Below are 22,583 nucleotides of genomic sequence, written 5' to 3'. Positions count from 1 at the left end.
CTTTCTCTGCTTCTAATACTTTTTTTTCTTTGAGATGGACACTCTAGATTTTGGCTCTGACATTCCTAGGGGCTTTCATTTTGGGGTTTCTTACAGGATGTTACTGATGGGATTCTTTCTTTTTCCACTCTGCCCACTTGATTCTAAGAGATAGGGGCAATTTTCTTTTAAGATTTTTTTAAATCTGATGCCTAGACTACTTTATTGGTCATGGCATTCAGGTAGTCCAGTAATCCTTTCATTTTTTCTGCTGGATCTATTCTCCAGATTAGTTGTTTTTGTTATGAAATACCCTACGCTTTCTTCTGTTTTTCAGGGAGTTTGTTGCTTCTGCAAAATTTTGTCCCTTTTGTCCCATGCTGCTAATTCTTTCCAATTCTTTCTTTCACAGCTCTTTTATCTTTTCCAATTTTTTTCTTATAGCCCTCTCATTTCTTTTATAAAAACATTTTAAACTCTCTTTAAAAACTTGCTTTGTCTCTTCCAGGCATTCTAGTTGAATTTGTGCTGCAGCTGTGTTTTCCTTTGAGACTGTTTGTAGATGTTTTGGAGACATTCTCTTTTTCTGGGTTTGTATCTTTGAGAACCCTGTCACCACAATAGCTCTTTTATGGTGGGATTCTTTTTCTTTTGTTTTGGTTTGCTTATTCTTTCAGTCTATTTCCTGACATTTATGTTAGGGCTGGGCTCTACGCACGTTTGGAGGGCTAGTACTGTTGCTGTTTTCTTGGGATATTGAGTGTTGCATTATTCCAGGCTCTCAATGATAGCTCAGGCTGGAGACATGCAAGCTTATAGTACTTCCAAAGTAGTCTGATCCAGATCAAGTCTGGTCATCGTCCCCTAGTCTGAGCTCTGCAAGTTCCTGATGGAAGCAGAGCTGTAAGCTTCCCTTTGGTTTCAGATTCCTGCCCTGGCAATTCCTTTGTAGCTGCTGCTTGCTTGCTCAGTACACACCCTAGGGCCTAACACTACCTCTGGCCACAGGAACCTTTTCTCAGTCTGCCCTGGATCTGGGTTCCAGAACTGGGGAGTAAGCAACAAAGCTACCAGGCTTTGGTAGCTCATTCGCACACAATGTCAAAGTGCCTTAGGATGGGTCTAGGACCTCATCTTGTGCTGGTGCAGTCTCTGGGCCCAGGAATACTCTTTATGGCATATTTTTGGCCAGACCCCACTCCAGGTGTCCCACAGACCTCTCTGCCTCCCTATGCCAACCTGGCCTAGAAAAAAATGCCTCACTGTAAGTTTTTCATGGACTTCCTCATCAGGATTTTGGTCTAGGGCATGTTCTAGATCTGCTTGGAGGAATTCTGTGGCACAGTTCATTGTATTTCTTACTGTTACTTGGCCATTTTGGCTCAACTTTGATAAAAATATGTTCTAAAATGTTTAATGTTTCTTGATTTTTTTTTTTTTGCTTTTACATTACCTTTATTTCCGAATGTCTCCTTCCTCCCTTCCCTACTCAAGGAGTTATTTCTTTTAATAAAAAAAAAAATAGAAAGAAAAGCAGTTCAGCAGAACTAAAATATCAGCTAAGTTTAACTATATAAGCAATGGTCTTCACCCATAGTCTGCTACCTCGGGGCAGGTAGGTGGCACAGTGGATAGAGCACCAGCCCTGGAGTCAGGAGGACCTGAGTTCAAATCTGGCCTCAGACACTTGACACTTACTAGCTGTGTGACCCTGGGCAAGTCACTTAACCCCACTGCCTAACAAAAATAAAAAACAAACAAACATAGTTCGCTACCTCTGTCTCTTCTCAGGGACCCAGCTTGGTCATTATAATTATACAGTTCAGTTTCCTCTTTTTTAGTTCTCAAAGATATATTTTTAAAAGTAGTAAAAGGTAATTTGTATATTCAACCTATTCTTCTATACCATCTACAATCTTCTACAATGATAAATTATGTTTATAATGACTCTTGGGCAATGAAGATGGACGGCAGGGTGTTAAAGAGCATTGGGCTAGAAGACAAGAGATCTAGGTTCAAACTCTGGCTCTGATACTACTTACTTTTGTGACCTTAGGCAAGTCATTTCCAATAATAATTATTGTTGTTGGAATAATTATTATTTTTATGGGGAATGGCTATTAAGACTAAACTCTTTGAGGCTCTTCTCTTGGTCTCTGTTCTCATCTGTAAAATGAGACATTTGGACAATATAATCTCAAAGGAAATTTCTAGCTCTAGTCATGTGTGTGTGAAATGCCTTTTGAATCCTCAAATGGAGTTTAAATAACACTGAGAATAGCTTTAGTGTCAAATCTATTTTCTGACCTAATTTTTAAAAATGGTACTCCATGGGAAATTAACTAGTTAGTTCCCATTTATCCAGACTGATTAGGAGAATAGATATTCTGGTTTACTAAATAATTTGTGAAAATTATCACATATTACCATGTGTACCATATTTTATTTATATATCCACAAATGGCAATTTACTGCTTATACTAAGTGGTTTTATTATACTGGCATAAGAGTTAATGCATCTTTTTAAAATCTTAAATTTACTACTACAGAGGAACAATGTAGTTTTGAAAAAGAATATTCACTCTTTTTTTTTTTAGCTTCCCCTCAAAAATAGGATTTATAAGATTAGTGCTAAGTGCTAGTATTCGAGTCAACATTATAATGTCTGATTTAAAATCTATATTAGCAAATGTAGCTAATGTAACTCAATTAGGCACTCTGAAATGGGTAGTAGAGGGTAGAGAAGTAGCACAGAATAACAAAAAACATGCTGAAATCCTCACTTACTTACTTACACATGTGGAGAAAAAAAATTAGCTGCTGAGAAGCAGGAGGGATCCTTCTCTTTTCATCCCCTCCCTTCAGGTAAAACAACTTTGAAAGATGTAGATTTTTGTGTTTTCTTTTTGTTTATAGCAAAAAAAGTGGCAGTTGGTAGTAGTTAGGTTGGTAAGCCCAATAGGCAGGTCACAATAGAATTTGCCCACTTGAAAGTGGGTGCTCCCCTCACCGCAGGGGAAAAGCTCCAAAGGGGTTGTGTCTTGGGCACAAAAGAAGATCATTAGCCATTGTACCCCAGGGGCTATTTTCTGGGGTTTGCTGCAGACACATCCATCTTTCAGGTTTACACATTCTCAGGCCACTATATCCAGTCAGGAAGCATGACCTCAGGTGATGGCAAAATGAAACAAGCAGAGTAAAGAGCTTTTATTCCCTCAAGAGTGTCAAGAAATTGTTCTCCCCCTGCCCCCAAAAGAGTTGAGCATCCTGGCAAAGATGCCAAAGAACTGCCAGGGATCCCCCAGCCCATTCAGTCCAACGCCTCCCATCCAAGCAGGAATTCTCTCAACAGTAAGAGTTTACAAGTGGGGCAGGCACCCCCACAGGTTGGATGAGTCAAGGGAACGCTGCAGACAGACAATCTGTAAATAACTATACCATCCTATTGAATCTCTTTATTTCTTACATGCTCAGCCAGGAGAAACTCTAGAATTTATTTTCCTTCTTTTAAAAAAAATTAATAGATTTTTATTGCTACATTTTTGTTTTTATATCACCTAGATTTCCCCTTGTATCCCTCTCCCTCCCGTCTTACAGAGAACCCATCCCTTACAACAAAGAATTTTCTTTAAAAAGAAAAAGATGAAGAGGGGGAAAAAATGCTGAACAACACATCAAAAAAAATCTGATGTTACATATGCAATGTTCCTAACTTTTACAAGGTGTGGGAGGGAGGTGTCTTTTCAGATCTCTTCTTTGGGACCAATGTCCCAATGCTATTGATCTGATGTCAGGAACCATTCACCAAAGGTAATGTTTTCTGTCTGTCACACACACACACACACACACACACACACACACGTGTGTGTGTATGTTTATTTATTTTACTGGACCTGTGATTTTACAGATGTCATAGCCAGTATGTGTCAAGAGGTAGATCTGTAACTCCTACTGCATTTTCTGGCTCATTCCTTTGTGAACAACTCTAATTGCTAAAGAGAGAAGGTTGGGTATACTCAGACATGTACCTAAAACTCTGGAAAGCAAATCTGAAAACGTTCAGAGAAAAAGATAAGTACGTCACAGGAGTCTTAGAAAGGGCTCTCTAACAAACTGATACCACTCTAACAAATGATGCCTGCGAGGAAGTGGAAGACTGTGTGTCTACAAAGGGTGGAATATCTTCAGTGGGCTCAGAACGTAGGATACATATGAAGTAGGAAGGGAGGAGACAGATCACCAAGGATCATTATGGTGGACTGGCTTGATAAATGCTTACTGACTGACTGGTATGAGGAAGTGAAAGTTCAGAAAGGGGTGAAACTCCAGAACAATGCTAAAGATCAAGACAAGTACTTACAGTATGTAGGTAGACATGTTTGGGGGAAGAAGAAAGGGAAGAAGGCCCATTTCTTAGAGCAGATGGTGCAATGCTAACAGATGAGAGAGAGAAAACAGAACTACCGAGCTGTTCTGCTTCTGTTTTTACTCTCTCAAGGAAAATGATGTCCAAAATGGAGCCGGCATCACAGACATGGCCATGAGAGAGCTGAGAAGACAGCAAGACAGCACCCGTATGCTTTAAAGGAGTTCCAAGCGTTTAGGCCCTGGAAAATTACACTGCAGAATACCAAAAGGACCTGCAAATGTCATCAAGGAACAACTGTTCATTATCTTCAGCAAAATGTGTGATCTATGTAAGTGAGGGGAGAGGTACCAGGAGGCTGGAGAGACAAGTAAATGTCTCTCCCTGCAAAAAGGGAAAAGGAAAAAAAAAGATAAAACTACGAAACTGATGAACTTGACATCAAGCTCCACCAAAATTACAGAAGAGATTATTAAGCAGATGGTTTGTGAGTACTCAGGAAGGGGAAGAAATGATCACTAGGAGCCATGAGAAACAAATCATTACCAACTACTTTAATTTCTGCATTGATGATGTTACTAGACCACAGAAATGCACAGACATCACAGAATCACAGAGCATAAGAACTGGAAGGGATCTTAGAGATCAATCCAAACCAAATCCCCTCTTTTTTTTTGTTTTGTTTTGTTTTATTTTGTTTTGGGCAATTAGGGCTAAGTGACTTGCCCAGGGTCACACAGCTAGTAAGTGTCAAGTGTTTGGTCTGAGGTCGGATTTGAACTCAGGTCCTCCTGACTTCAAGGCCGGTGCTCAGACAAAGAAACCAAGGCCTTGCTCAAGCTGACACAGTTAATAAATGGAAAAGTCAGGATTTGAACCCAGGTCTTTTGACTCCAAAGCCAACTGCATCACAGTTGCCATATAACATATATGGATTTCAGTAAGCCATCTTATAAAATATCTAACAAGATCCTTGGGGTCAAGAAGGAGGTATGAAGTATGGCTAATGGCGTACTCAGGTAGATCCCAGCTGGCTTACTCTTTCTAAAAACTGTTGATTAACGGACAGATATCAGCATGGTGGGAGGCTCGAGTAATATGCCACTGTTCTCAGTCCTATTCTATCTGATGCTTTATCAATAACCTGGATGAAGGTATGCCGTATCGAATCTGCTGATGACATGGAGCTGGGAGGGAGAGTTAAATTGCTGAAGGACAAACTCAGGGTCCACAAAGATCTTGCCAAACTTGGATGTTGATCCTAAAATACAACAGAACTCAAGAGAGATTGGTACAAAAGCTGGAGCACTTGGTCTAAAAAAAATCAACTTCAAAAGTACAGAATGGGAAAAAAAATCTGGCTCAAACTCTTGTTCATAGAAAAAAGACTGGGATTTTATCAGAGAGCAATCTGACTAGGAGTCAGCAGTGTGACCCAGCTGTCCCCAAATGCTAACCACAGTTGTGTTTCGAGGAATAGAACAGGCAGAACAAAAATGATGACCCAAGGAGGGGCTGAGCTCGGGTCCATGAGGCCTATCTCGAAAGAGGAGGGCCTCAGAGGAACCGGGACACGTCTGGAGAAGAGTGAAAAGATGGTGAGGGGCACTGGAAAGGAGAAGACTCATGGGAACATGATGGTTGGTTCAAGTATTTCAAAGAATCACAGATTTAGACTTGGAAGGACCTCAGAGGTCATTGGTCCAAATTCTTCATTTTGCAGATAAGGCAATTGAGACTCAAAGATCTCACAAGCAATAAGTGGCAGAACCAGGATCCCAACTAGGGTCCTCTGGCTTGACACTGTGCTCTTTCCCCCACACCTACTCCCTTTCCCCTCGAGGGGGAAGACACAGTCTCTTTCCTGGACTGAATGAGGGCTATTATGCAAGAGAAGAATTAGTCTCATTCTGTGTACCTCCAAAGGATAGAGCCGGGCAGTGTGGTCAGATTTATCACCTTTCTATGCACAGGCCACCTGGCCAGACAGCGGCCCCTCCCCAACCTCAGTGCTGGAAGTACCCACCAGCCAGAGAAGCTGCAGGGCAGATTTCTGCATTGGATGGAGAGTTTGCACTAAACGATGCCCAAGGTCCCTTCAAATCTCAAGGTTCTAGGTCTCACTACATAGAAATTCTACGCTCTTTCAGCACGTCGAGGATCCGTGATTTTTGGATCCAGGCCATCATTCCTTCTACAACCCATTCTCACCGTCGTACTCAGTTCACACAAAGAGCTGTGGCCAAAAGAAGAATCACCTCGTGGCCACCAAGTCTGTGGTCAGGCATTACCCACATGGCCAGGCCTAGCAGGCCTGCAAGAATTAGTGATTTAACGGCCTAACTGTCAAGACACCAGGAGTGTCTTCACTAAAGAAATCAATGTAAGTAGGAGGAAAGAAACTGTTGTCTGGAGAAAAAGCTTTACATCAAATATCTCTGATAAAGGTCTGATATCCACAACATAAGGGGAATTAACGCAAATATATAAGAACATGAACTATTCTCAAATAGCTAATTGGTCAAAGGATACGAACAGTAGTTTCTCAAAAGAAGAAATGCAAACTGTCAACAACCAAATGAAAGACTGCTCAGTCTAAATCATTAATAAGAGAAATGCAAATTAAAACGACTCTGAGGTTTTATTTCACTGCTTTTTTTTTTTTAATTGGCAAAGATGATTTTTAAAAACAGCAGGCACAAGTTGAAGGGGCTCTGAGGTAAACACACTAACATGCTTCTGGAAAACAATTTGGAATCATGCAAGTAAAGTCACTAAACTGTTCATGCCTTTCCATTCAGACAGGTTACTACTGGGTATATAGCCCAAGTAGATCAATGGCAGAAAAAAAGGTTTCTACACAAAACTAAATATTCAGAGCAGCACACTTTGTGGTAGTAAAAAACTGGAAATAAAGTGGGGAATGGCTGAAAAAAATTGTGGCATATGCATGTAATGATTATTATTATAGCACAATAAAAAACAACAAATACGAAGTATTTAGAAAAACACGATTTGCGTGAACTTGTACGAACTGATGCAGAATTAAAAAAGAATCAAATCAAGAGAACCATATAAATAATTACTCCAACTGTAAATAAAAATAATACTAAAATGCTGCTAAATTCAAACTAACTGCAATGACCAATCTTGGTCCCAGAAAAAGAAGGAAATGTATCTTCCCATCCCAGTAGCAGGAAGAAGAAAACATGTATATCCAACAAGACATATCCACTCAGATACAGCTGCTTAGTCAGTTGGGTTTTACTCAAAATTTTCTTTGTGACGAGAGAGGAATCAATGGGGAAAAGGAAAATGGTTCATGTATGATTCTAAGTAGGGGGGAGAAAGGAATAAATAAAAGTAGTTAATTTGAGTGAGCAGGATGGAAGCCACTGAGGCATTAAGGAGTACCTCATTACGAATCCAAAATGAACTTGTGTTCAGTGTTCAATCTCATAAGTATTCTGCAAAATTCAATTAAATTTGAAAACATCTATTTAATAATAACAATGATAATGATAGCTAACATTTATATGGTGTTTACTATACTGACCATTATGTGAAAGGCACTATGGGCACTGGAAAAATAGGAGGATGGTGATGGAATCCTAACGTCCTCAGGCCTTCTAAGAGCCTTCTGAGTTGCTTATAGAATCATTTGCATTATGCACATCACCAGTTCTTCCTTTTGTTTACAAAAAAAAAAGCGCCTACTAGCCCCCCACTTCTTTAAAAGCTCCTATCTACATTCAACAATTGGAAATCAATCCCCTAACTCAACCTCACAAAAACCTTAGTATCTGTGTCAAAAAATCCTAAAAGAAGCTGGTTTTTGTTTTTTGTTTCTTGCTAATTTAACTGCTAACAAGTGTCATTCTGTCTATAGGAACAGTAACTGGTTCTAAATGAACACAGGGAAACTACTCCCACCCTTCAATGGGAGGGCATATGTCCAAGGAGACTAAGATAGTGTCCAGACCAAAAAAGACCCCCAAAAGGCAATACAATGAAGGCAACGAAGAGATAGAACCAGAGAGAGGAAAGGAACTAAGTCTATGAAGAGAGAGTCTGTAGGCATGTACCCCAAAGAGGTCAAAGACAGAAGGGTCCTATATCCACAAATATATTCATAGCAGTGCTTTTGTGATGGCAAAAAATGGATGCCAATTGACTAGAAAATGACTCAAGAAATTGGTGGTTATTGTTGTTCAGTCATCTCAATCGTGTCTGACTCTTTGTGACCCCATTTGGGGTTTTCTTGGCACAAATACTGGAGTGGTTCGTCATTTCCTTCGCCAGCTCATTTTACAAAGGAGGAAACTGAGGCAAACAGGGTGAAGTGTCTTGCTCAGGGTCACACAGCCGGTAAGTATCTGAGGCCAGATTCGAACTCAGGTCTTCCTGACTCCAGGCCCTATACTCTATCCATTGCACCACCTAGCTTCCCCAAAGAAATTGGTAAATGAACATAACAGACTGTTACTGTAAAGAAGTGACTATGAGGCAGTCACAGAATTACGTGACATGAGGCTTGGAAGGCCCCTCAATGACCATCCAGTCCAACCCATACACAGTCGGAACCGTGACATGCAGACTACCTGACACACCTTTATCGAGCCTCTACCCAAAGACCTTCGAGGAGGATGGAGGCAGCCCGTTCCACTTGGATACTGCTGATTACTAGGAGGTTCTCCTGATGCAGACCTCAACCAGCTTCTTTCCAACCCAGGATGAAGCACATTTCCTTCCTCTAGGCAGAAAGGAGGGGGGACGACAGGAGTGGGGTGTGGCACATATTACTGGGTGATGTCATTTTATCTATCACTTCTGCTTTGCTCAACTCTTGTTCTTTGTTTAGGGGAGGTTTCAGTGTGTGGGGGATGTGGTATATTGGAAATGACAAAAGACATCAATAAAACCTCTTAAAAGAGATTATCAACTAAGGGTAAATTAAGGAAAAACACAAACAAACAAAAAGTCATCTGAATGAGTGACATGCTATTATTTTCATGATCATAAACTGGCATTGCCTAAAATGTTTTCTTTTTTTTTTTTTGAACAATAATAAATTATTACCCCATTGCATCACTGGGGAAAAAAACAAAAACAGGAAAGATTCTAGTTAGACTCCAGAAGTATACTCTACCTACAAAGGTTGAAACACTTGAAGAAAATGTCAAAAGAGGCCAGGGGATCCCTTACAGGTTTTGAAGACAAAATTAAGTATCTTGGCTGATGTAAGTATTTGTGATGCTGGGACCCTTATTTTGTGAATAAATTGTCCCTAAAATGTCTCCCCTTCACCCCTCTGATCATTTCTGCACGTTTAATTTCTACTCATCCTTTTAAATACAATTCAGGTTCCACACCCTCTGTGAAATCTTCCCTGATCACTTCAGTGTCAACTGCGTGACAAGGCAGCCCAAGAAGTTAACCCTTTCCAAATATACTGCTTTATCTCATGAATTCTTCCTTTCTCCAAAGGGTTTATGAGAGCCACAGGGGTAGGGACCATGTCTTCTTTGTATTCCCCACAGCCAGTATGATGCTGAGAAATGTTTAACAGCCAGCTCACTAAAACAAACAAACAAACAAACAAACAAAAACAAAAAAACTGGACCTAGGACAAACTTTTAAGTTGAATCTGCAACACTCACATTTTCTCCATCACTTTCTTAAGTCTTGACAATCAACAAGACAATAAATCAAGCCCTCATTTGTTGTGTTTGCCAATTTCCGAGGCATAAATGTTCACACCGAAAATTTAACCATCAGGCCTTAGTACAAGCTGCTCCAGCACACCACTGCCTATAGCACCGAGCACAGCGCTTTGCACATGGCAAGTATTTAAAAAGCTTTTGGTTGCCATCTTCACGAGGGTCCAAAGACCCTTTCAACAAGAGAAGGGCCATCTTTGTAGGTCCCTTCCTCGCCTCAGCCCTAATCTAAGCCTTCCTGTCCGCCTGCCTGAACTGTTGCCAGCACCAGCACTAAGGACACAGGCCAGCTCTAATGGGGTAGGGCTCTGAGCTCTCTCCCACAGCTCTCCACAGCTCTCCAGGTTTTCAGAGTATCCAAAGCGTTGCTCACTTACCCTTGCTGCACAGGTTGTAACTGCAAGATCACCTGGGTTTTGGTGTCTTCAGGGTTCTCCCCCTGGTTCCCTTCGGTCGGCACCACAACTACATCCCCCACAGGGACACTCACTTCAGCATTGGCCATCTTTCACATGAAGTCGGGAGGCTGAGAACTCTGTAAGGGATGAAGCTCTATCAGCGACATGCTCTAGTAGGAAGCCAGGATCCTGGAGAGGCAAGCTCAGGGGGCAGCTCTGGACCTGGAACTCAGGAGGACGAATACTACATAGGAACTGAGTGAAGCTGTGAGACTGATTCTCCTTTCCCCAGAGACTGAGTGGTGTAGGGGTGACACCCCAAGCATTGGGTTGGGGGAAAATGTATGTTTGTTCTTACTTGTTATATCTTTGATATATATCTTTGACATAAATATTTCTTTGTAGAAACTCATCTGATTTAAGGGCTTAAATAGAATTGGGGTGCTTCGACCCTAAAATTAGGGGAACATAATCAGTAGGCGCTTGGGAGGGACCTCTGTCTACCTCTTAAAGGTACCAAGGAACCCAGGGGAAGGGGTGAAATGTAACAGCCCTGGCCTTCAGCAGTGGGGGCCAGAAGAACATCAGCCAGGGCAAGGCAAGCACCAAGTAGACATCCCTGAGAATCTAAGCTATGGAAAAGCTTCCCCATCCAGAATAAAGGCTGTGGGAAGAGTGAGGTTCAGGCTTCCCATTCAACAAGCCCTTAGCACGCGTGTGCAAAATGTAAATATTTGTCACTTAAACCATGTATATAGATATTTTCTCTTTCCAAGAGTATAAGCTCCCAAAGAGAAGAGACCATTTCAGTCAGTAAACACTAAGCACCCTGCTCAGGGAGGAAGCAAATAGATGTTGCCATCTAAAATTCAGGAATTTCAGGGAAAGTACCATGTTTGATAGTGCCATGTTCAAAAATACCATGTTCAATATAGGTACTCAACAGTGGGTACCCCCTACCAGCCCTATCTCTACTAACACCAGCAACACACTTTACAGCTATGATCTCCTAGGACCTATAAGGTAGCTGCTGCAGGGAACTGAGCCTCAGGAGTTAGGTGACTTGCCCACTGTCTATAGGTGGCAGAGGCAGAGTGGAATGAAGGTCTTCTTGACCAAGTCCAGCTCTCTTTTCTCCACCACCCCAAGCTGCATTGAATAATCCTACAATCAGTGGTGGGCTAGAGCCAGCTTGGATAGGTTCTAGAGAGCTGGTTGTTAAATTTTCAGTGTGACCATTTACACCTCCAGCATTGGCAAACGATACAAATCAGGGCTCAATGTATTGTTTTGCTGCTTGTCTAGACTTAGAAAGTAATGGAGAAAAATGTTAATAATACAGATTAAACTTAAAAGAATGTTGTGAGCATGTTTTTTTCAGAGATCATTTCCCAGCACATCATGGCCTACAGCCCTCTTTGTTCTCATAGGATTAAAGGATCATAAATTCAGAGCTGGAAGGGGTCATCTAATACAACCAGATGAAGAACCAAACCCAGAGGGGTAAAGAATAATAGACTGATTGATTTGGGGCTGGAATGGACAGAGGTCATCTAATGCATCTCCTTCATTTTACCAATGAAGAACTGAGACCCAGAAAGGTTGAGCAACTTGCAGGCCACAGAGACAGCAAGCATCAGAACCAGGATCTGAACCCTGGTCCTCTGACTTCAAAATTAGGGTTCTTTCTACTGTACTATCCTGCCTCCAGCAAAAAAGAAATTGGGCTTTCTCAGTGCAACTCCCAAACCACTTTGATCTCTTCCCTCTATTTCACCTACCCCCATATTCAATCTGTTGCCAAGGCCTGCTAATTTCTACCTTTGTAACATCTCTGAATACACCCCCCTCTTTCCTCTGACACTGCCACCCCTCTGGTGCAGGCCCTCATCTCCGCACACCTGGCCAATTACACAAGCTGCTGGGGTGTGGGCCTGCCTCAGGTCTCTCCCCACTCCAATCCATCCTCCATTCAGCCACTAAAATGATTTTCCTAAAAGGCAGGTCCAACCATGTCACTCCTCTATTCAATAAATTCCTGTAGCTTCCTATGACCTCCAGGATCAAATATAAAATGCTCTGTTTGACATTTAAAGCCCTTAATAACCTCCCCTTCCCCCCATCCTTTTCAAGTCTTCTACATTACACTCCAGGGGCCATCTCGTCACCCTAATCTATATCTGGCCATTGGACCCAGACAGTTCTGGTGGAGAGTGAGGCTGGTGACTCTGCACAGCACTTCCTCACTTAAATCTGATTCATTTGCACGTCACGGCATCCCCTCCCTAATGTCAGAGTCTTCTTCCAGAAAGAAGGACAAACAACAACATTCCTCCATGTCCTCTGTGATCCAGTGACACCGTTCTCCTGGCTGCTCCTTCAACAAGACACTGCCAACTCTGGCCTTTCCCCTGGCTGCCCCCATGCCTGGAACGCCCTCCCTCCTCCGTCCTGACTACCGATCTCCCTGGCTTCCTTTTAAGTCCCAACTAAAATCCCCCTTCTACAGGAAGCCTTCTCCAGCCCTTCCTTAATTCTAGTGTCTTCTTTCTGTTGAGTCTTTCCAATTTATCCTGTACATGGCTTGTTTGTACACAGTTATTTGCCTGTTGTCTCCCCCACTGGACTGGGAGCTTCTTGAAAGCAGAGACCACCTTTCACCCTTCTTTGTATCTCCAGTACCTCATGTATTTAGCACGGCGTCTGGCATATAATAAGTGCTCAATAAATGTTTGGGCAACTAGGTGGCGCAGTGGGTAGAGTACCAAGCCTGGAGTCAGGAAGACTCATCCCAACTCTGACACTTCCTACCTGTGTGACCCTGGGCAAATCACTTCACCCTGTTTGCCTTAGTTTTCTCATTTGTAAAATGAGCTGCAGAAGGAAATGGCAAACCTCTCCAGCATCTCTGCCAAGAAAACTCCAAATGGGGTCATGAAGACTGGACTGGACCGTACTGAGTGAACAACAAAATAAATGTTTATTGACTTACTGTAGGGGCAAGTAAGAACAGTAAGGTAAGGTCCTTGAATGTTTCCTTTGTGGAAAGCGCATTGCCAATACTACATTAATAAAATGCCCAATGAATTGAATTACTCCAGGTTAGGGTATCAATACTTTTTTAGCCCCAAGTAGGAAGAGATATCTATGCAAAAGTTAATTATGCCCTATGTATCACTAACTAAGAACTAAGGGAAGGAGGAAAAAAGTAAGGAAGAAACAGAGAAAAAGGAAGGGAGCAGATGAAAGAAAGAAGGAGAGAAAATGAGTTAAGAGAAAAGAACGTAGAGCATACTGTTTTTAATCTGGGGCCATCTTTTTTTTTTTTTTGAACAGCATTTATTAAATGACTACTATGTGCCAGCACTTTACAAATACTATCTTATTTTAAATTCACATCAACCCTGGGAGGTAGGTGTTATTATTATCCCTATTTTACTGATGAGGAAACTGAGGCTGAGGGATGTTAACTGACTTCCCTAGGTCACACATATAGCTAGTAAATGTGAGGCAAAATTTGAGCTCAGGTCTTCCTAAGTCCAGGATTCTATCCATTGTGCCCTCTATACCTCCCCACTAGATACCCATTTTCTAGTTCTAGAACCATAATCAAATTAGTACCATCATTGCTATTGGAAGGGGTGTTCATCTCCCTTCCCAAAGCTCTACTCTGACCCTGCCCTCCCAAGCTACCACTCCCCCATATGTTTCACTCATTAGAATCAAATTCCTTTAGGGCAGGGATTGTCTTCAATTTGGTATTGGTATTCTCAGCATTTACACAGAGCTTGGCAAATACTAAGTGCTTAATAATTCCTTTCCTCACAGTCTATAGGGAGTGGGAAAATGCCTTCCAAGAAGGCTTCGGTCTACTCCCATCACAGGCTCACCTGTGATACCATCTAGATACCATCTAGAACCAGCCTCTGTAAAGAATCACCTTAGAAAACTGTAGGACCTGAAAACCTGCTTGAAGAAACCTCCAATATAGGACCTCCTTTTGTCTTGGCTCTTGGTTCTGATCCAGCCCTGTTCTATGGAAATTTGAGGAGGGGAAGCTCACTAGGAGGGGGGAGATCCGGCAAGGCTTTCTCAAGGAGCTCTTGGTAGCTGAGCATGCAGCAGGCCTCAAACTCCCAGCTCTAAACTGTTTCTACCTCAACTATTTTAGCTCCAAAAATATATGTTTGTCTAAATCATCTCAAGCAGCTGATTGACTCATTATAGAGATATCTTCACCTACTACAACCTGGGGCCATGCTCTGATGTTCACATTTTCCTGGTCAAACTGGAGAAAAACTGAAGCAACAGGATGTTACAGTTCTTAATCTGAATTCCAAACAAAACAAAAATACTGACAACTCATTAAGAACCACCATACTGGGTCTGATTCTATTAAACTGCAAACCATACAAGTGCAGGGATTATGCCTTATCAAAACTTCATAGCTCCACCAGCAAGCAGAGAATAGGCACTTAATAGATGTCTGTCATACTGTTCTGATGTATCGACTCATTATTCTTTCAATCTGTTATTTCATCTCTGGCATCAACAGCAAAGGTTGTTTTGAAGACACCTGGGTGTATTCTCTGCACTAAGCTAAGCTCAAAAGGTTAAGAACTTGCTGAAATTCCTTACCTCCTTCCCCACCTCCACTTTTGCTTAATGCCCTTATAACATTTTATTCAACAAAAATTTGGTTAAGTGCCTTCCTTGGGCAAAGCAATGTGCTAGAGACACCATGATGGAAAAATGATCAAGGTCCCTTCTCTGAAGTTAATTACAATCTAGAACTGGGGAGTAAAAATGATATAAAGTACAAAAAATTATTTAGCCAAAGTCTAAAGCACACCAAGAAAATTTGAGACGGGTGAGAACACTTTCAGCTGGGGAATAGCCATCACTCCAGTTGAGGCCTTTATCATCTCTTAGCTGGACTCTGGTCCAGCTCCTGACTGGTCTCCCTGTCTCAAAATTTCTCCCTCTCCAGCCTAGGTGCTTAGGGAGGAAAATGGGTCTGGAGAAGAAAACTGGGAAGTCATCTGAATAGAAGTGATCAACAGCAGTCAGGGGAGAGAATGTGTTCTTCAAAAGAGAGCTTAAAGAGAAAGAGGAAGACTGGGAAACACCCACACTTCGAGATGGGCACAGGAGGAAGCTCCATCTGGAAAGCTGACTTCAGAGTGGTTAGGTTTAAGAAGGAGAAGGAAGCAGTATCTTGAAAGTCTAAGGAGGAGAGAATTATGTGGGGGGGGGTCAATAGTGGAAGAAAATTGAGAAAAGGTAGTAAGTTCATGGATGTCTAGGGAAAGAGTCATTTCAGTGAAGTGGTGAGTGAAGGGGGGAGTCAAATTGCAGGAGACTGGAGTCCAAGGGGTTATGAGGAAGTGAAGGCAGGGAGTGTAGGCTATTTTCTTCTAGAGGTTTAGCAGCAAAGGGGAAGAGAGAGGAACATAGCTCACGAGAAGTGGCTTCAATCTTTTCAATAAAGTCATATGAGATTACTTGCTGAGCAAGAGGAGTACAAGGTTGGAGTTGGGGGCCAGAAGAGAAAGAAGGTTTGGCCTCATCACTGTGGAGAACAGGGTAAGGCAGTCAGTCAGAGGCTGACCCATAAATTATATAAACCTTTCTGGAACCTATTTATATTTCTTGAGTGGTCATCATGAAGTACTGAAAGATAAAAAACTAACACGTAACAAATGTTTGCCTCCTTGACTGATGCATTTGATTTCAGCAACAGAAACATTAACCAAGAGGATAGGGCTGCTGTGTGATACCAGAGCAGATTAATACCCTCCCATCTGGACAGGGATATAATCCTTTATAAAATCATACAAGGTATGACTAGAGAGAACACAGCCTCTTTCCCCATGCCCCAGAATAAGAGAATCCCTTCATTCCAGCGATAAGAGCACCTGTGAAGCAGAACACAAGCTCCCTCCCTTCTTGGCAGAGGTGGAGAACCATGGGTGGAACATTTCACGTCCTGTCAGATTGGATTGACATGTTGGTTTGTTCTGCAGAACTGCTTTTTCTTCCCCCTCTTTATTCTTGTTACCAACCCTAAATCTATGATCTTATGATGCCTCACTGGGGGGATCTTCACATGAAAACACAAGATATCAGCGAATGTTTTAAAAAGAAAAATACAACATCTTGAACAATGTAAACTTGGAAAAAATAAGAGTAATGCCTTTCTAAGTGCTGCGTGAAAATATAGCATTTGGTACCTCCAAAAGGTGGTAAAAAGGTGGTACTAGTGGAAAACAGATTCCAAAAGGTCTAAGATTAATTTCATGGATGCCAACCCCACAACATTAACTAAACTACATGTTGAGGGTACCCATACTAACTTCTGGAGTATTTATACTAGTTACCACAGATTTAGAGCCAAAGGAAACCTAAAAGCCATCTAGTCTATTCCCCTCATTTTACAGATGAAAAAATCGAGGCCCATAAATGTAAATTACTTGCCCAAGTTAATATTGATAGTAAGTGGAATAGCTAGAATTCAAACCCAGATCCACAGATTCTAAATTCAGTAAATTTCCGTAAACAGTACTACACATGTCCTCCCACAAATCCAACATCAGCGTGTCAGAGCACCAGGCTGATAAAACCAAGAATGTGACCCAATTCAACAACTCTTATGTTCTCCCAGAAGCAAGTTTGAGAAAGGGGTGCTCCTTCATCACCCAAAGGACCAGATTCCCAGCAAGCAATCCGAAACCAGCACTTCTTGCTACCGCATCAGTTAAAGGCAAAGTCCTAACTTTTTTTTGCTGAATGCACACTGAAGTGTGGCTGCTGTTCATGACAACCTAAAACTCCTGGGACAAATTGGGAATGAAGCTCCACACGGTATTTTATGGAAAGGCCCTCAAATATCCATAACGCCTTGACATCCCCAAGATCCCCATCCTAGTTTAAAAGGGAAATCAAAGTGGTAAGAAAACTAAAAATTATTTCCCTGTTCTAATTCTCAAAAGACAAATAGGACATGGTATAAAAGGGGATGGTGATTGTTTAGATAACCGGTACACAAATGGGAATTGACTCAAAATTAAATTCAGGCTTTTGTGTTTCTCCTAAAAGTTACCAGAAAACAATGTCTAAACCAGAGGAATATGCTTATTGTGCTCAATGTTGCAAGGATATCAGGTCTGGAATTTGAAGGATAAGAAAAGTAGTGATAAGGTATTTTGAAAACATTTTTAAATTTTGAACATTTAACCCAATCATCTATTTATTGAACTCCTAATAGCAAAGGTACAGAAAACTTTAGTCTTTAGGCTGGGAGATACACTAAGCAGTCTATACTTGGCCAATTCTTATGTTAAAGGCATGCTTGAGGCAGCATTCCCAGACACCCCCACCCTTTTATTCCTTCTCATTAATTCAAAGCAATGATCAAGGGAAATTAAGTTACAAAGAACCACAGTCAGGGTAATAGCAAACATTTTAGGAATAGCAAAGTTTTTTGAATAGCTGCTTGGAAATCACTGTTCTAGATGGGAATAAACGAGTGGTTAACGGGGAGTTTGGTAAGGTCATCCCATTGTTGTTTGCCCAATGACATCCCCAGTGGATGTCTTGAAGTGAAGCAGAGTTGCACAAAGTTATCCCAGCAGGGTTTAAGGGACTACAACTCCAGTTAAAAACCAGAACTGAGGGTCAGAATAAGTCTGTGTGAAATTGAATGGCTGAATAAACTACAGTGAATGAATGTAATGAAGTACTGTTGTGCAGAAAGAAATGACAAATGAAGAATTCAGAGAAATACTGGGAAAGTTCCCCTATGAACTTATGTAGAGTGAAACTGGGAGAACCAAAAGAATATACATAATTGCTACCATATAAATGGAAAGACTATTCAAAAAAAGCTGAATTAGGTCCTTGAAAAACCAGTCGAAGTCCCCCAGTATAAAGAATAAAACACACCTCCTCCTTCTCAGAGGTATGGGTGCCCCGGAAGAATGCTGTTGCAGTCAGATAGTCAGTTACCTGGTGCTTTTGCTTGTTTTTTGTTACATAGGGAGGGTTCAAATTAAGAAGAGAGTAGGAAAGGTGGAAATGATTTTTTAAAACTTAAAAAAAAAAATTCCTTGAAAGTTGAGGCATTTTCTTAATTCATTTCTGCACTGCACTCAAAGTCAAGCACAGTAAGGAGCCCTTAATATGGGATGGGGACTGGCTGAGATCTCACCACTTTCCTCAAGGATGAGGAAACTCCCTCTACCCAAGCAGCTCAGAACCTCCTGGGCAATTTATAGCCTTAGAATGTCCCCTAGGGCTCAGAGAGGTTAAATAGCACACTTAGATGGCCAATCAAGGTGGAATTAAATTAAATTTCTCTCCCTCTCAAGGTCTTACCTTAGAAAGCTTCCTTTCCTTCCTTTCTTCCCCTCCCACCCCAACATAGGAGGGTACATTCTACTATCATCCTATGCTTCTTCCCTGACCCCCTCAAATGGCAGAGTGCCCCTGTATGCCTTTACTCCCATCATGGAATGGGGGGAAGGGGAAATTCCTTCAATAAGATTAATTCACATTTATATAGAGCTTAAAAAAAAGTCTACCGAGGACTTCACGTACATTTCCTCATTTGAGCTTCACAATTGGGTAAGAAAGGTGGTGTAGGGACTGTCCCCATTTTACAGATGAGATTCCCTAAGGTGTGGAGAGGTGAGGTGACCAGGCTCTGGTCAGAGTGGGTGTCCAGGGGATGATTCGTTCACAGGCTTTCCTGGCTGAAGTTCAGCCCTTGATCCTCTTCATTGAAATCTTCTCCCAAAATGTTTCCCCACCCAAAACCCCAGGCCCACTTTCTCGGTCCCCTAGGAGAGGATATACCAACTCAGACTCAATCAATCAATCCACAAGCATTTAAGTACTTACTAAGTGTCTGGTGGTATAGCACCATCAGGGAGATGGCGTTACAAAGAAAAGCAAAATCAACCTCTGCCTCCAAAGAGCTCACATTCTATTAAATAACAACTTTAGAACCAGAAAGGACCATAAGGATCATTGCATCACAGGGTTTTTAACCTGGGATCCATGGATAGATTTCAGGGATGAACTTGGAAGGAAAAAAATTTTTGTCTGTGAATGCAGGCAACAAACAAACTGAGAAGAGGTCCACAGGCTCATTAAATGAGACGTATTTATAAAAATGGTTAGCAGAGAGCCCAGCACATAGTAGCTGCATTAAATAAATGCTTTTTGTTTTATTAACCAGACTGCCAAAAGGGTCCACGACATGGAAAAGGGTTAAGAACCCTATCTAGTTCAACAACTTCATTTTACTAATGAGCTAAGTGGTTTGCCCAAATTCACACAAGCAGTAGAGGACAGAGCCAGAATTCTAACCCAAGGCCCAACTCCAGATTTTAGTGCCCTTTGCACTACACTATACTGCCTCTGAGAATGCCGGGCTCCTTCCCTCCACTCCAACGGAAGAGAAGGGTGCTCCAGCACCCTCATTCCAAGTCACAGGGGAAGGTGTCAGATACTCCGGATACTTTCCTTTCTTTCAGGCTTCTTTTATCTCTGCACTTGACACTGTTGCCCATTTCATAACTGAAGGACATGCTCCATTTCAGTCAGACCATCCTCTCCACTGGGATACCCTCTCCTCTCTTGGCTTTCCCATTTGTTCAATTCCTCTCAGTCTCCTCTGCTGGATCACTGACAGTTAAGTGTACCCCAAGGCTCTGTACTGGACCTCTTCCCTCCCTCCCAGTGATCTTATCAGCTCCCCTAAGTTCAATTATCTCTATGCAGATGAGTCCCAGGCCAGGCCTGATCACCAAACAACTATTTCCTAATGGATATACTGTTGTCACTTCAAACTCTGACTCAAAATAGAATTCATTTTTCCTTCCAAACCTACCCATTTCCCAAAGTCCTTATTTCTCTTTAGGGCACCACCAGCCTTCTAGTCACCCAGGTTACAAATTGCTCAGCCTGGCATTTAAGGCCCTTCAAAGTCTGCCTCTGGCCTAGGCTCCCTTCCTGCACTAGGTTTTAGCCAAACTGACCTAATTGTCTCATATTCCCATCTTCTAAGTGTCTTTGCACAGTCCCCCCACCTGGAGTGACCCCCTTCTCACCTACAAGTCTTGGAATTCCTGGCCTCCTCAGTTCATGCTCCATATCCTACATGAGGTGTTTCCTGACTTCCTACCCCCAGCCACTAGTACTCATTCTCTATTCCACTGCACGTAATTGGTGTATCTTTTGTTTTTACTGTTCTGTGTAGTCTCCCAGTTAGAATGTAAGTTCTTTGAAGGCAGAGACTGGCTTTTTTTTTTTATTCCTTTGTATTCCCATGCCTTAACACAGTACCTGGCACACAGTAGGCACTTAAAGATTGTAAGTCAGTCAACAAGAACTTATAGTTTACTATGTCCACAGCACAGTGGAGAGAAAGCTGGCCTGAGTTCAAAGCCTGCCTCTGATACATATTGGCTTTGTGATCCTGAACAAATCAGTCAAGCTGTCTGTCAATGCTCTAAGCCAGTGGTGTCAAACTGGAACAGAAATAGGGCCCACTAAACTGTACATGAGGATCCCTGAGTGCCACATACTGACTCAGAAAAGCTCGTTAGTATTAGTTTTATTGTATTTTTATTTTTTTTAAACCATTTCCCAATTATATTTTAATCTGGTTTGGGCCCAACACCTCTGATCTCAGCAACTCTTTAAAACTTTTACATTGGAAGAGGAGAAGGTGCTACCCTGCACTGGTAGAGAGCTTTCCCCTCTGGGAGTTCCCATATCAATGAAATCCCAAGTCCATCGGTTATCCCTATGTACCAGGCACTGCACTAAGTGGTGAGCATACAAAGAAAGGCAAGAACCATTTCTGTCCTCAAGGAGATCACATCCTACCAGGGGAAACAAGTAACTAGGGACATAGAGGATAAGAGTAACCTCGCTGTGGAAGACTGGGTGGGTGGAGGGGGGGAGGAGAAGGGCTAGGAAAGCCCTCCTGCAAAAGACAGGATTTAATGGATGGAATACTTTAGCACACGAAATAAAAATTTTCCTATTAAGTTAAAAAATCTGGGTGAAGATGCTGCAATGGAAATCGGTCATTTTCTAAAACTTTTGGTTTCTTGACCTGACATAGGAAGGGGTTCTCCAGCAACAGTGGCCTTGACTCCAACCCAGACATGAGAGGGTCCCCCAGTACTCCTGGCTCCTTCTCTGACCTAAGAAGAGGATCCTCCTGCAGCCCCCAACTCTATGATCTACACAGAAGTGGGGTGGGGTACTCCAGCAGCAATCCTGGCTCCTTCCTTGGCCTCTGACCTGAGAAGGGATCCGACAGTAGCACCCCTCTGACCTCTGACATAAATGGAAGGGGGGGAGAGGTCTTCTGGCAGCACCTCCGACAAATTCCTTGACCTCTGACTTAGGAATGGATCCTCCAGTAACACCCCTAGCCCTGACCCTAGACATACACAGAAGCGGGGAGGGGTCTTCAGCGGCACTTTCGCTAACCTCTGACCTTGGAAGCACCACTCACTTTTCCCCAGACAGAGAAGGTGGGGATAGGGGTCGTCCAGCAGCCCCTCTGCCCGCTTCTCTGCCGCTTGGTGGAATGGACTCTTAAGTGGACACTGGCACTGGAGCCGGAGGGCCTGGGTTCGAATCCTCGGGCAAGGTTGTTGAGAGGATCAAATGAGAGTTCCTTTGTAAAGCGCTCAGCGCAGTGCCTGGCACACAGTAGGCGCTTAACAAACGCTTCCTCCCTCCCTGCCCTCCCCATCCTGGCTCTGATGCGTCCACCCCGGGTGACCTTGGGCTGGCCCCTCCAGCTCCCCCGACCTCAGTTTCCTCCCCCGTGAGAAGACAAGGCGGCCAGACGCTATGGGGCCCTGAGCTCCCCGCCACGCACGGAGCCCCCCAGCGGGGTCTGCTCCGCGCTCGGCCCACTCGCTGCCCGGCCCTGCCCTGCCCTGCCCTGCCCTACCCTGCCTAGACCCGGGGCGCGCGAGCTCCGCGGGGGCTCGCGCCGGGGGCTGGCAAGGCCGGGGCGGGGGCGCGCGAGCAGCGGCGGGCGGGCGGGCGGGGGCCGAGCCGGGGGCGCGCGCGGCCTGCCTGCCTGCC

At 42.8% G+C, this 22,583-nt stretch overlaps 1 protein-coding gene across 2 annotated transcripts in view; it reads right to left on the bottom strand.

The window, feature by feature from the left end:
• GMEB1 (glucocorticoid modulatory element binding protein 1) overlaps positions 1-22,583 on the bottom strand; it is a 41,591-nt gene that overhangs the window by 18,378 nt on the left and 630 nt on the right. The window contains exons 1-2 of one of the 2 annotated variants that reach the window (XM_027864688.1): positions 22,000-22,164; positions 10,443-10,600 (exon numbers count right to left, since the gene is read on the bottom strand). In XM_027864688.1, the coding sequence (XP_027720489.1) occupies positions 10,443-10,570 (128 nt within the window). In that variant the 5' untranslated portion in view covers positions 10,571-10,600; positions 22,000-22,164. Of the gene's footprint in view, positions 1-10,442; positions 10,601-21,999; positions 22,165-22,583 lie in introns of those variants that run through there. The other variant, XM_027864686.1, reaches the window with a different exon arrangement.

Source organism: Vombatus ursinus, unplaced genomic scaffold (genome assembly GCF_900497805.2).
Source record: "Vombatus ursinus unplaced genomic scaffold, bare-nosed wombat genome assembly UNPS02014775.1, whole genome shotgun sequence".
Lineage (NCBI taxonomy): Eukaryota > Metazoa > Chordata > Mammalia > Diprotodontia > Vombatidae > Vombatus > Vombatus ursinus.
Note: the sequence above shows the minus strand (reverse complement) of the source record. Positions and strands in the feature narration are given on the sequence as shown.